The following is a 13,350-nucleotide window of genomic DNA, read 5'->3' as shown; positions in this document are numbered from 1 at the left end:
CTATAGAGCAGGTCACTGCTCTGGTGCAACATTGTATTTGAGGGACCATTCTGACATTGAAGAAGCTTATGGGAAATTTAAACATCAACATTACTGCACTCAAATTCACACTAAAATTCAATCAAAAGTGAAGTGGCAAACTGATTACCTGATAAGGCGGTCCACAATTGATAAAATCGTCCACCATTGATAAAATCCATTTTCTTTGGCTGCTGGCATAGGCAGGTTTCTCCTTTGCTCATTAGTTAGCTTTGCAGCTAGTTTAGCGGCCTCTATTGTAGAAATGCAATCCTCTTCATTCCCTCTCTTTTCCATGATGGACCTACCAATGCATCATCCACAAACTATTAAACACTAAAAGAGCTTGGGACATGAGAACAAACAAGGTAAAGAATTTAATATGAAAGAGACACGATGACCATGTTTAAGTTCTTGTTAGATGAATGTAGGAAAAAAGAATCATGAACATGCTCTTTAGTTTGAATAATCAAGTTATAAACTATATTTATATGGAACTATAGTTTGCAAGTCTAAAGTCAACTGTTATGCATGAGACTAACACTTCCAATAATAATTTACCTCAGTATAACATTGTGATAACATTGAAATTATCACAGAAAACCTCTGCTTCTGGATGGTTTAGCTTGAAAGCCTCCGCAGTAGGCTCTTCATACTCAATGGTCCACTTAGTGAAGCTCACCCATACAGAATCCCATAAAAAAATTCAGTTGTGTAGTATTGAAGCAAAAGCAAGTCAATACTACGTCTAGAACTGTTTATGAATGACTTTTTCAAAGGATGATATCTACTGACCCCATCTACAATATACATTTTATTAAGTCCAGAACAGTTTTTGAGAATTGTAAAATAGTGATGAAAAGACAGATCATGAAATATAGTAAAATTATTCAAATAGTTCATAACATACTGCCACACATGACTATGCTTTTTGACATCAAAGGATAACTTATATCACCATGTCCTTTTCACTTGTATAATTTTTACCAGTGTTGAAAATATCGGTATCGGAAAAATATCGGCGAGGGTCCAGAAAATATCTTATCGGCAATATCGGCGAAAATATCGGCAAAAAATCTGGCAAATATCGGCAAGCATAAAAAATATTTTTTTCAAATTTTTAAATATAGCCGATATTTTGCCGATATTTTCAAAATATCGCGATATTTTGCCGATATTTGCCGATATTTTGAAAATATCACGATATTTTCTCGGCGATATATCGTTTTGCCGAAAATATCGCGATATTTCCGAATATCGCCGATATTATCAACAGTGATTTTTACAGCCAAACATGCCTAAGCATCTTAAACCATTGGCAACAACAATCATCTACAGTCTTTATTGTCGTTATGTAGACTGATTTGAATTTATTGTTGCATATTATGCATGCTCAAAGCCTGCATAAATAACGGGTAAACCATAGGTACCTGATTGTTCCAATCCATGTGACAAACCTCCACATCCAGCAAAGATGTCTAGTGTCACAAGGCAGTTCTGATGAGAACTGTCCATTTTGTCTCCTGCAGGAACTTGCAGGAAGTTCCCCTACAATAGACTTTCCCTTCATCTTCACATCTCCCCTATCCACATGAGACTTGCCCTTTGCATCTGCCATACCTTTTGAGGAGCTTTGCTTAACAATGGCAAGCAACTACAAACAGAACCCAATCAGTTTCATGCAATGCAGAGGTGCAATACAAATGCACTTCCCTGTTGATGAATTAGAGTGAAAGGAAGAGGGAACCCACCCAAAATTAAAAAAGAAAAAGAAAAAAACAACTTACTAACAAATACACTTTGCCTTAGCCAATGACAAGGTTCAAACTTCAAACCTGGATGCTCAAAAAAGGCATGTTATGCTTGTACATTCTTGATGAAGGAGAGCTGCCTACTCCCAAGGAGTCTTGGAAACCTCCAAGGGAGGGGAAGATAAAGATCAATTTGAATCGGATAGCAAAAGAGAACCCCAGAAAGCATGCTGTGGAAGAGATCTCTTACTGGATCACGAGGGTCAGCGCAAAACAATCTCAATGAAAGGATTAGGGGTTATACAAACAAGCAAGCCAAAGTTAATTCCTTGATTGTAGAGGTAAGAGTTTGCAAAAGCTTGGTTTCCAAGATATTGGAGTAGAAGGGGACTCTAAGATAATCATAAACACCAGAAAGGCAAGGCTATCCCCAAAGTTGGAAGCTTTTAAAACAACTAATAGAAGCACTACCATATGACTAACAGATTGGGTGGCAAATCAGGCACTCAAGCTAGAAGATAGAGATCTGAGAGTATTTAAAAATTCAGAGATGAACAAAGAACAGAGCTGGGAGGGAATTTTGTAGATCTTAGGAGAGAATCTAAATCAAATCATATGAGGATAAAACCCATATCAAATAAGAAGGAATTTCCTTTGGTTTGACTAGCTTTGATAACCTTAGCATCACCTTGGCAATATGAAATATTATCTTGTCCCCCTTGAAAGAGTACCACCTTTTAAATGAAACACAAGTGCAATAATCAAGGTGGCACAAGGGTTGGCCCAAATATGAGGATATTGAGCATTAACTAGACCACCTGTATCACTGACTATGCCAACCTGTATCATTGACTGTGCCAACTTGGACTAGAAGCAGAATAGGAGAATGAAAACATGGCCCCAACATTCCATCAGCTGTTTCCTGCACTCTTTATTTATACACCAAGATTTACCCCACATCTACCGCCACAAAATTCAGGATTTATATGGGATTAATATGGGATTGAGCAGAAGCTTGGTGACATGAATGAAAAAGCTTAACAAGCAGCCAACAGACCAGTCTGATTCCACAAGCTTTGAGGAAGGATGTCTGTGAGCTGCTGGAAAGGCACAAGAAAATTCTAATAGATCAATTGCAATTGGAAACCCACTATCCTGACCAAGTCAGTGGAATGCACCAATATTTTATTTTTTTTTAGTCGTGGTGAATCAGTGACACTGGAGCAGTGTTGTGAACATCGCGATCGGGATTAAATCGGCGAGGGGAAAAATTGGAAAAAAATCGTAAAAATCGGGAAAAAATCGGAAAATACAAAAAAAAAATATTTTTTTTAATATCTAAAGCATCTACAACATAAAATAAATACATTGACACATAAATATGATAAAAGAACTAATATATAAGATGTGTAATATCATTTCTAGTGCTACATCACACGTAATAGTGAATAATGTCTTGAATAGTAAGCCCTGTCTCTTGAGTCCCAACTCAGCCTCAAAATATCAACAAAAAATATAATAATGTATCTCATATCATGAGTCATGATGTCATATACAATGAAATGAACCAAATAACTAATATTACTGATTTCCTCTGCCCCTCTTGTGAGAAAATGCAATAGCTTTCCCTTTCCCTCTACATGTAGATGTCAGTGGAGTTGGCAGTGGACTCTACTGTGCTTTAGAAGCTGAAGAACTAGGAGCTACAAGAGGTAGACCACGTCCTCTACTGGTGTCAAGGGTAGCTTGCGTAGGTGGTGTCACCTCCTCCTCCTCCTTCGCCCCCTCTACGCCTTCCACTACCTCTTGCCCTAACCAATCATCGGCAGACTCCATGAGAGGCCTCTCAGCCTCAACCCTCCATGTAGCAGTGGTGTCAATCCCATCCAATGAGATGGCCTCCATATCAGGTGTCCTCTCAAGTTGCCTCACCCACAATCGAAGATTGTAGTAGACGTAGACCATGTCATTAAGTCGTTGGGACTCCAACTTGTACAAAGATCATAAAATAATAATTATAAAAAAAAAAAATATTATTTAATGAATTCAAAAAATTAATTGGAAATTTGGAATATTTTACTTTTAAGTTTAACCTGTTGCGCTTCTTGTTGTGTATTTTTTCAAATACACTCTAGTTGCGCTCGCATCCTGAGGAGTTACATGTTTGGCTGAGGATTTGAATGGCAAGGTTTTGCAGATGAGGTACTTTGGCACCATAGCTTCTCCACTATGCATCTACAACAAAATTACAAATAAGATAAACATAAGAAAAAAAATGAAATTTGAAAGTTGAAGCAAAGTATGAAGTTATGAACTTGAAGAAACAATGAAATCTGAAACAAACTAAAAAATACCAGGCATTTTAGTATTCCTATCAACCACAATGATCTCAAATCTAAATGTGTCACCTGCCATCTTGTATATCTCCGTTTCTTTGGAGATTTCTGCACGTTCTGTTGGAGATGGCACCATCCTCTGAACACAGGTGAAGAATCCATCCATGATCTCAACATCAAATAAAAACCCACAGGGGTAAGAAAATGTGGGGTGCAGGTAGATCCCTGCAGCATGAATGGGATGATGGAGTGTGTTGTTCCATCATTCATCAATCACTTCCCATAGGAGGAGTTGTTTCTAAAACCCCTCATAACCCTTATCATCATAGTAGGCACGAATGGATTCTTTGGCCCTGTCCATGGCCTCATACAAGTAGCCCATTGTGGGCTTGTCACCATCAACTAATCGAAGAACCTTTACCAAAGGTTCTTTAAAGTTTCACACCTCCTGCACTCCCGCCCAAAACTTTTCCTGGTATGAAACTACTTTGCATATGGCCTCTCCCTCTGGTTTGCGGCAACTAATTGAAGAACCTTTACCAAAGGTTCAGTGATGTTGCATACCTCCTGCACTCCCGCCTAGAAGTTTTCCTGGTATGAAACTAATCTGCATATGGCCTCTCCCTCTGGTTTGTAGCTAAATGTCAAAGCAGTCCACTCATCTGAAAGAAACATTCTCTTCACATCCCACATAGAATTCAAGAGGGATTGAAGAGATATGAAATTGGTGGCAAACCGTGTAATGGCGGGGCGCAACAACTCCTTGTTGTTGGTGAATTTTTTCATCAAATAAAGTACATATACATGATTATATATAAATTTTGTAATGCTTTTAGATGAATCAACAATATCTTTGACAAAAGAAATCTTTCCTATGTCCTCCAATATCAAATCAATGCAATGTGTAGCACAAGGTGTCCAAAATAAAGTAGAATGCCTCTCCATAAGCATCTTTCTAGCAACAATATAATTTGCAGCATTGTCCATTATGACTTGGACAACATGTTCTGCACCCACCTTCAAAATAAACACATCCAACAAATCACATAATAATTTTGCATCTTTGATATGTGCAGACGCATCAACGGATTTCATAAACATTGTCCCCTTGGGACAATTAACCAAGAAATTTATAAGGCTTCTCCCTTTTTGATCGGTCCAACCATCTGACGTCACAGTGCATCCTGTGTGTGCCCATGATGCCCTAAACTCCTCCAATATTTTGGTGCAGTAAACCTTTTCATCTTGAAGAATGCGGCCTCTAAAGTCATCATAAGAAGGGACTTTGTACCCTGGACCAACAATTGCAATAGCATCAACAACAGGCTGGAAAAATGGATTATTTCTTGCAATGCTGAAAGGAATATCACTCCAAAGGAGAAACTTGCCCAACAACTTGTCAACTTCTTTTTTTCCTTTTTTTTAAGCATTGAAGAAATAGATGGTTGTGAACCAACGGTGGTTCTAGGAACAAAATATGATGAGGTAGCTATAGGTTTGGTTGTAGATATTGTTGCTGAAGTAGAACCAGTGCCACTTTCATATTCACCTCTTAACACTCTCCCTGCTAGTTGCTTTCTTAAATCTGAGAGCTCTTTGGATGATTTCTAGAGTTGTATTTTTGCAAGGCCCTACCTCATGTCCAGGGATTTTTGCAAAGTGATACTTCAATCTATAAACCCCCCTATCATATGATGCCCACACAACTTGCAAGACAAGTTTGATCTATCAAACCCTCCATCATGTTCACCAAATTCCCACAGAGTGTCCAATTTCCTTGGCATGTTTGTAACTTGGTTGAACTCTTGAGTTTTTAATGTAAGATGAAGTTTGAAGTTGAAACTTGAACCTATGGCACAAGAAGAATTGCAAGTTAAAAAAAAAAAATTACATACATCACACAACACATTGAATTTTTGAAAAAAAAAACTTCAACTCAATCCAACAATAATAAAAAAAATGCACATTCAAACCCAAACAAAAATGATGCAAAAAAATAAAGCACAAGAAGAAATTAAACTAATAAATCTAACAATCAAGTTTTTGCATTTTTTATCAAATGAACCCTCTCCACTCTATGCAACAAAAATGAAAAAGCAAACACAATCAAATCCACTAAAAATCATTGATAATCAATGGGTTATAGAAACCCAAAAAAAACAAAAAAAAAATGGCCAAATTTGGTGCCCATACCTGGAAACCATAGTTTGCCGAAGAAATTTGGTCCAAACACGATTTTGTCTTATTTGGAATGCCAAAATCTTCCGTTTTTCTCCTCCTCTACCCTAGTAGTCACCTTTCTCTCCTCCTCAACTCTCAAACAAGGCCGCTGTCTGCAAAAAATGAGAAATAAAAACCAAGAAATCACATTTAAAACACACTGTTTCCGACCAAGGTGATTTTTCCCATCGAATCTAGATTTTTTGGAAAAAATCGTGATGTTTTCACGATTTTTTCGGGGAAAAAGAAAAGCCTTAAAAATTGCCCGATTTTATTGGCAAGCCAAAAAAATCGTGATTTTATGAAAACATCGCGATTAAATCGCGATGTTCGCAACACTACATTGGAGTAATCTGAGCCCTGGTGAATCAGTGACACATTGGAGTACTCTGGGCGAGGCCCAAGATCAAAATCTTCTGGCTGTGACAAACTTTGACATGAGTAAATATGATTTGAAAACTATTGAAAGCTGCACATTGCCCATAGGAGCTGCAAAGCGTCTCAAATCTGAAGCTGAGTCAGCTGTGGATGGACCAGTGAATAATGGTCTCAGTGCTGATGAGGAGTGTACATTGAGTTCACAGACAGAGACAACTAATTATATTGGCAATGCAGCTAGAACTGAGTGGCTGCCTCTTATATAGCTCCAGCAGAAATGAAACCCATCGCAGGTACATCATCAGCTGCAAAAAATGCCTTCATACAATCAGGATCTCCAAATGCAATTGCACAATGTTAATCTGCAGAGGTAGTACTCATGAGCTACACAACCTCATCAGCTTGGGATCTGCTGTCAATAATAATAGTAATAATGCTAGCAGCTCCACTCCAGGGATTTACACCAATATCTCCAATGCTCTAGCCATCAATGGTCTAATGGGGGCCAATCGATCTGATTATAGTGCAGTCATCTTCGGTGAAAATTCTGAAGGATCCACTGCTCCAAAATCCTTGACTTATGGAAAACATGCTAATGCCTCCAGAGTAGTTTGCAAGGATTAACTTACACTACTTATCCCAGCAGCAACAGCAGTAGCAATCTCCAGGTCTTGCCAAAGCTGCCTGTGATAATATGGCATATAACAATGGGATGGAAGCAAGGTCTAATCTCAAAGTAGCTCATGGTCCAATTTTCTCAGTTTTTGGCGATTCAAAGGGCTAAAGTTCTGTGAGCAGGTTATAATTATAATATATATATATTTGCATTATAATTTAATTTAAGGTCTGTCTTTAGGGCTAATACATTAGGCCTGGTTTGGAATGTTAAAGTTTCTCAGGCCTAATAGCTAGTGGGTATTAACAACAAAGAGGACTTGTAGAGAAATCTGCAAGCCAAGTTGCCTGGAAATGCATTTTGTGGTAGCATTAGGTCTCCAAGCACATGAAATCGTTACTGTTAGTAGCTTCCTCTCTTTTTTTTGTTTGTAAATAATACCCTGATTTACTTGTGATAGAAATACTGCATTTCGTCCCTTCAGCTACAGCTTAAGGAGAATATCTATACGTATTTATGTACAAACGGTTTATCATCTCTAATGCCATAATGCCATTGATTGAATGTATACAGGAGCTATTTAATTTGGCTCTAGCTTTGATATCTTGGAATTATTCAAGCAACATTGATTAACAGTTTCAAAGGATTATGCTGCTTACCATTCCTTAATAATTTGCTTTATTCTGTGTACTTGATTTCAGCTGTTGAGAGGAATAGACATGAATATCTTTTATTTGTCTGGGAGCAAGAGCTATATGTAATAATTCCATAAGAGTCCATGATCTGATCATGGCATAAGCACATTCAATTGACATAGCATATACATAATTCCATAAGAGTTCATGATCTGATCATGGCATAAGCACATTCAATTTACATAGTATAGCTTAATTCTGTGTTGTACACCATTATCATGGTCTGTCTCTCTCTCTCAAACAAGTCATGCATTTATGTATGTAAACTATGGTTATGGCTATAACAGGCCTCTCCTAAATCCATACATAACATGGAAGGCTCAGTGTTTGGCATAAAGCTCATGAACTCAGTGAGACGCCCAGTAGCTAAGCATGAGAGATGCTGGCACGTTATCATCAAATTAAAAAATAATAATTAAAAATAATGCCGGCTGAATATTGTCGATATCTTTTTGGTTAGCCAAGGTGTTGAGGTAGAAATTTCAAGGAGGAAAGGCAGGCTCCGGGTAGCTCTGTATATATAAATTGACCAGGGAAAAAGGCTATTGTGTATTAGTTAGGCTATCGTTAAATTTACGATCCTTTCACTGTCCAAATATAGTTAATTTACAAGAACTCTCCGAAAAAGATTGCATGGACTGATTACGAAAACAGCAATAGTAACTAATAAATGTAGAGCACAGAAACCTAATTTGAACTGATCCTTCTCGCCATTTTCACGTACTGTTCTCTCAAATATTCTCGTGAGTTCTCTTGCATGGTTTAAACATAAATGGAATTCTGGATCGTGAAACATTCCAATTTATGATTCTAGGCAAGATTCTGCATGTTGCATAATGTTCAGGCCGGTTCACACAATCATGGCCGAAACATTCCAGTTTAAAACACTCCAATTTATAATTCTAGGCAAAATTCTGCATGTTGCATAATGTTCTGGCCAAATACATTCCAATTTATGATTCTAGGCAAAATTCTGCATGTTGCATGATGTTCAGGCCAAATATACCGGATGACTTGTAATTGGCCCCAATTACATGAAGCCAACCCTATTTATACAGGACTGGAACCCTTGTGGTGTGTACAAAATAACAGTCACCAAACCCTTTAAACTTTAGTACAAAATAAAACACTAGACAAAACCTTCAAAATATAAAATAGCTTGTTTAATTTATACGAGAAACAGTCTTGACACAAAGTCACAGTTACATAGAACTGATGCAACAATTAGATTCAAAATCTTTTTTCATCCCTGTTAAAATTTTTTGAAATATAAATTCTTTTAAACTAAACTTTCATGTTCCATATTGATCATCATTTTGACAAATTTGAAAATTGTTTAATCTAGAAACTAATATCTATTGATAACTACCTTCCATCATTATTCTGGAACTTAACAGAAATTTCCATTGATATCAGAAAATTTTTATCCTGGAAAGATTGCTTCCCAAAAAATGAGGGTGAGGAAGAACCAAAACTGAGTGGGAAAATGAAACAGTAAAGAAGAAAATTTCGATTAGGACATCACTCTATTCCTTACCAGAACAGAGAAAGGAGAAGAGGGCATTTAACATAGCTCAAGGTAAAGTTCTTCCCGATCTATGTTATCACTACTTCGTATCTAGCTATTTGAATGGCCAGACAGATTAGTAAGGCTGGCCTCAGATTGGGCCCTCTTATTTCAACTACTTCAATTTAGCTATTTGAGTGGCCAGACAAATTAGTAAGGCTGGACTCAGATTCGGCCCTCCTATTTCAACCATTATTCCCCATTCGGTAGGAACAAATATTATTCTCTAATTACTCATTAGGGTAAGAGCCTTGTCTAATTGTAAAATTAGGGTAAGCAGATTCAAGAGTTGGGCATTGCCTTTCAAATCAGGAGGATAAATTGGAAAAAAGAGTATAGCATTTATCCCAGGAGCAGCGTTTATCTCATCACAACAAAGAATCTGAAAAGTATCAAAAACAACTTGCCTAATTACTATTTACCATTGTAACAGAGCACAAAATAATCTTTACCATTGTAACAGAGCACAAAATGATCTTGATTCTTGTGAGTACAACGAGAAACCAAATCCACACAACATTCCAGCATAGGCCTCATCTTTCTTGAGATCCCTCATCAAAATTTACTCATAATTCTGCCAAATTTTCTTTTTTTTTTTTACCAATTTCACTAGATTTAACAAATTCTTTCACAAAAATAGCTAGAACTCAAATCTAAACAAAAGAAAAACAGGAATAAACAAAAGTAAATTATTGTGTTGGATTGGATGACTGAATTTCCATCCTATAACCTATGTCCATAAATTATTGTATTGCGATGTTGCCATCGTATAATATATGTATCCATGAGTTATTGTATTGTGATGGATTAATGTGTTGCTGTTGTATAATATATATAATATCCTGACCATAATCCTGTATATTGATAATGTGATAGTTATTAACGGGAAGACCAAATTTAACTTGTACATGGTATGTAAATGCAGGTGTTAGTAAGAGATCCAATACTGCCCTGTGAGATCTCTCTACTGGGTAACCTTCGGAAAGTGAAGGTACGTATATACCAATTTGATAAAGGGGAAATAACCATATTGGATAAGTTGCTTAAGAGCGCTTCTGCTCTTGAAATAATGGAAGTGGAATTACCATGCTTATCCAAAAGGCAATCGGCTGTTGGGACAACTTCTTCTGTAAAGAAGAAAGCAAATACCTTTCTGAAAAAGCTATTGTATCTGAATGGAAGTGCTTCAACTCGAGCAAGAATATGTGTGAGCTTTCAGAATTTTGAATGAAAATATGCAGCATACAGAAACTCCAAAAGGCTCTATGTTTTAAGTGTTGACCTCCTTGTTGCCATGGCTAAGGAGCGGTAAAACATTTTTAGGTAATCTACATCTCTATTTAGTTATGTCTGACGATAAAATATTTCTTACATTGGATGCATTACAGTATGAATGTCTGGACTTTCGGAAAAATTTTGTCCATTACAAATCAGATAGCATGGTGTTATCAACTATATGGGTTGCATTTCACCTAATTCTTTGGCTGACAATATTGTTTTCATGGGTTGTTGGTTTCTCCTGGACGAAAAGCCGATTTAAAAAAGCAATGTAACCTCTTCGGGAATACATTATGGCCATTAAAGCTTGTCTTTTCAATTAAAGCTGTTCATTTCATAAAGAATTTTGTTAGTAAATTTTTTTTTCAAAGCATTTCATGTTTTGTAAACATTATTTTTTTATATTGTTTTAATTTATTATTTAGTGGAATAGTATGATTACAAAGGAAATGTTGTTATTACATAAGTGTTATATAAAATAAGATAAGATAATTGTATTTATGTCTAATTGATGACTACAAAGTAGGTCAAAGGCAATGTTGAATATGATGATGTCTATAAAATGCGGGAGAACTAAATGGTCTCTTATAAAAAACACAATGCATGAATATAGAAGGTACAATCCATGAACATAAGAGATACAATGTATGGAATGCCCTGATGAAGAGGGTCATACCCATCTCTCCTAACATCCGAGACTGACTCAAGAGCACTGAAAAAATTTCCACAAAGTTTGCTGGCCTGATGAATGGTCAATGGGAGGTACGGACTGTCCACTAACTCGTTGTCTGGGGGAGTTTGAGACGATTTAGCTGATGGGGTCTCGTGTGGCGGGGTGAGGTCCCACGAATCCTCATTGGTCTACAGTGTGGATATGAAACGGTATCAATTGTTCTCTTTGTGCCCTTGTCTGAAGGTAGTACTCTGAAAAATGTCGTGATCCTTTGTGTGGGGTCTAGTCTGATGGAAGGTTGAAGAATATGTGCTCGGAACCTAAGAGCCTCCTGCATATATAGGGCCAAACATCTCTGATCGGGATACCTGAAAAAGTCTGCGAGGGTCTGAGAGTCTCTGAACAAGCAATGAAACCTTCCTCTGATCTTGTAGTAATTAATTTTGAGGCTTAGTTTAAATATAGTTAAATTGAACTAAAAAAAAATAAAGAAATAAACATTTTATCAAATAATTTATATTAATAAAAGTTACAACTAAAAAAGTGGATAATTATACTTTATCTTTCTTCTTGAGAACAAAATTCTTTTAATTCACTCTTTGGATCAAAGCTATTACAAAATAAATAAATAGTGTTTAACAAATCTTGACCACTCAATGCTTTGGATAAGTGGTTGTCATTTTTTTTTTTGAGGGTACAGTTCTTCAACTAAACCAAATCATTACATAATAAGATTTAACTAAACCACCATCCACCTTACCTAACATTCACTGGACAAGATGAAACCATTCATGGTTCGTGGTTCCAACCTACTTGGTTATAGTTTGGGTAACTTACATTTAATTTTGTAGCAATCATATCTTCCATTGACCTAATCCAGTGAAATAAGAAGTCGAAGTTCCCATTGATCCAAAACTCTAATATGTTGGTTTAGAATTTGGGCAAAATATTAACATAACTAAAAGTTCTATTGCATTTTTATTACAAAATTGTCACTAGAAAAGGATTTATTGCCTATGAGATTAACTTGTATTTAAACATTAACATAGCATGTAATTGAATGATCAATGACTAAAACTTTAGTTGACAATTCAATATGGGTTGGTTTAAAATTTGGGCAAAATATTAGCATAACCAAAAATTCTATTGCATTCTTATTAAAAATTTGTCACTAAAAAGGTTTATTGCATACAAGATTAACTTGTATTTAAACCTTAGCAAAGCATGTGGTGGAATGGTCAATGACTAATATCTTTTAATTCATTACTAAACCATCAATGATTTATGTGTTTTGATTTCTTTTATATATTTGTATATATTTTGATTTCTTGTTTCACAAATCAGTGATGAGAGTATTGTCTTGCAATTTAAATTATCACCAGATTATTTATTTATGATTTAAATGTTGTTTAATAGTTCTTTAGATAATATATATATATATATATATAGATATATATATATATATATATATATATATATATATATGTATGTATATTTATTTTTAAAATTTAATAAGTTATATATATGTGTGTGTGTGTGGATGGATGGTATATATATAATTTTTTTTAGTAAAAAAAACCTTATCACGATATGCCGTTGAAATAATCAATGATTGATGTCTTTTAATTCATTGCTAAATCATCAATGGTTGATGTGTTCTTATTTATTTATTTATTTATTTTTATTTTATTTTCTTGTTAATTATATCCAACATCCATTAATGATTAATGTCTTTTGATTTCTTTTATATATATAGATATAGTTAATCAATACTTGATTATGGAATGTTGAGAGGAAAACAATTTCACCATATAAATG

The 13,350-nt window shown here is 35.7% G+C and overlaps 1 protein-coding gene across 1 annotated transcript in view; it reads left to right on the top strand.

Moving 5' to 3' along the window:
* Window positions 1-11,172, top strand: part of LOC149144577 (F-box protein At1g60400-like) — a 30,764-nt gene extending 19,592 nt beyond the window's left edge. Inside the window, exon 2 of the mRNA XM_089448971.1 lies at window positions 10,507-11,172. Coding sequence (XP_089305097.1) covers window positions 10,507-10,812 — 306 coding nt within the window. The 3' untranslated portion in view covers window positions 10,813-11,172. The remainder of the gene's footprint in view (window positions 1-10,506) is intronic.
* Window positions 11,173-13,350: the final 2,178 nt, after the last annotated feature.

The sequence above is a fragment of the Pinus tabuliformis genome, chromosome X, assembly GCF_031772625.1.
Source record: "Pinus tabuliformis cultivar Carrire ecotype Pingquan chromosome X, CPIR1, whole genome shotgun sequence".
In the NCBI taxonomy this organism is placed as follows: Eukaryota; Viridiplantae; Streptophyta; class Pinopsida; order Pinales; family Pinaceae; genus Pinus; species Pinus tabuliformis.
This window is presented reverse-complemented; position numbering and strand designations above follow the sequence as displayed.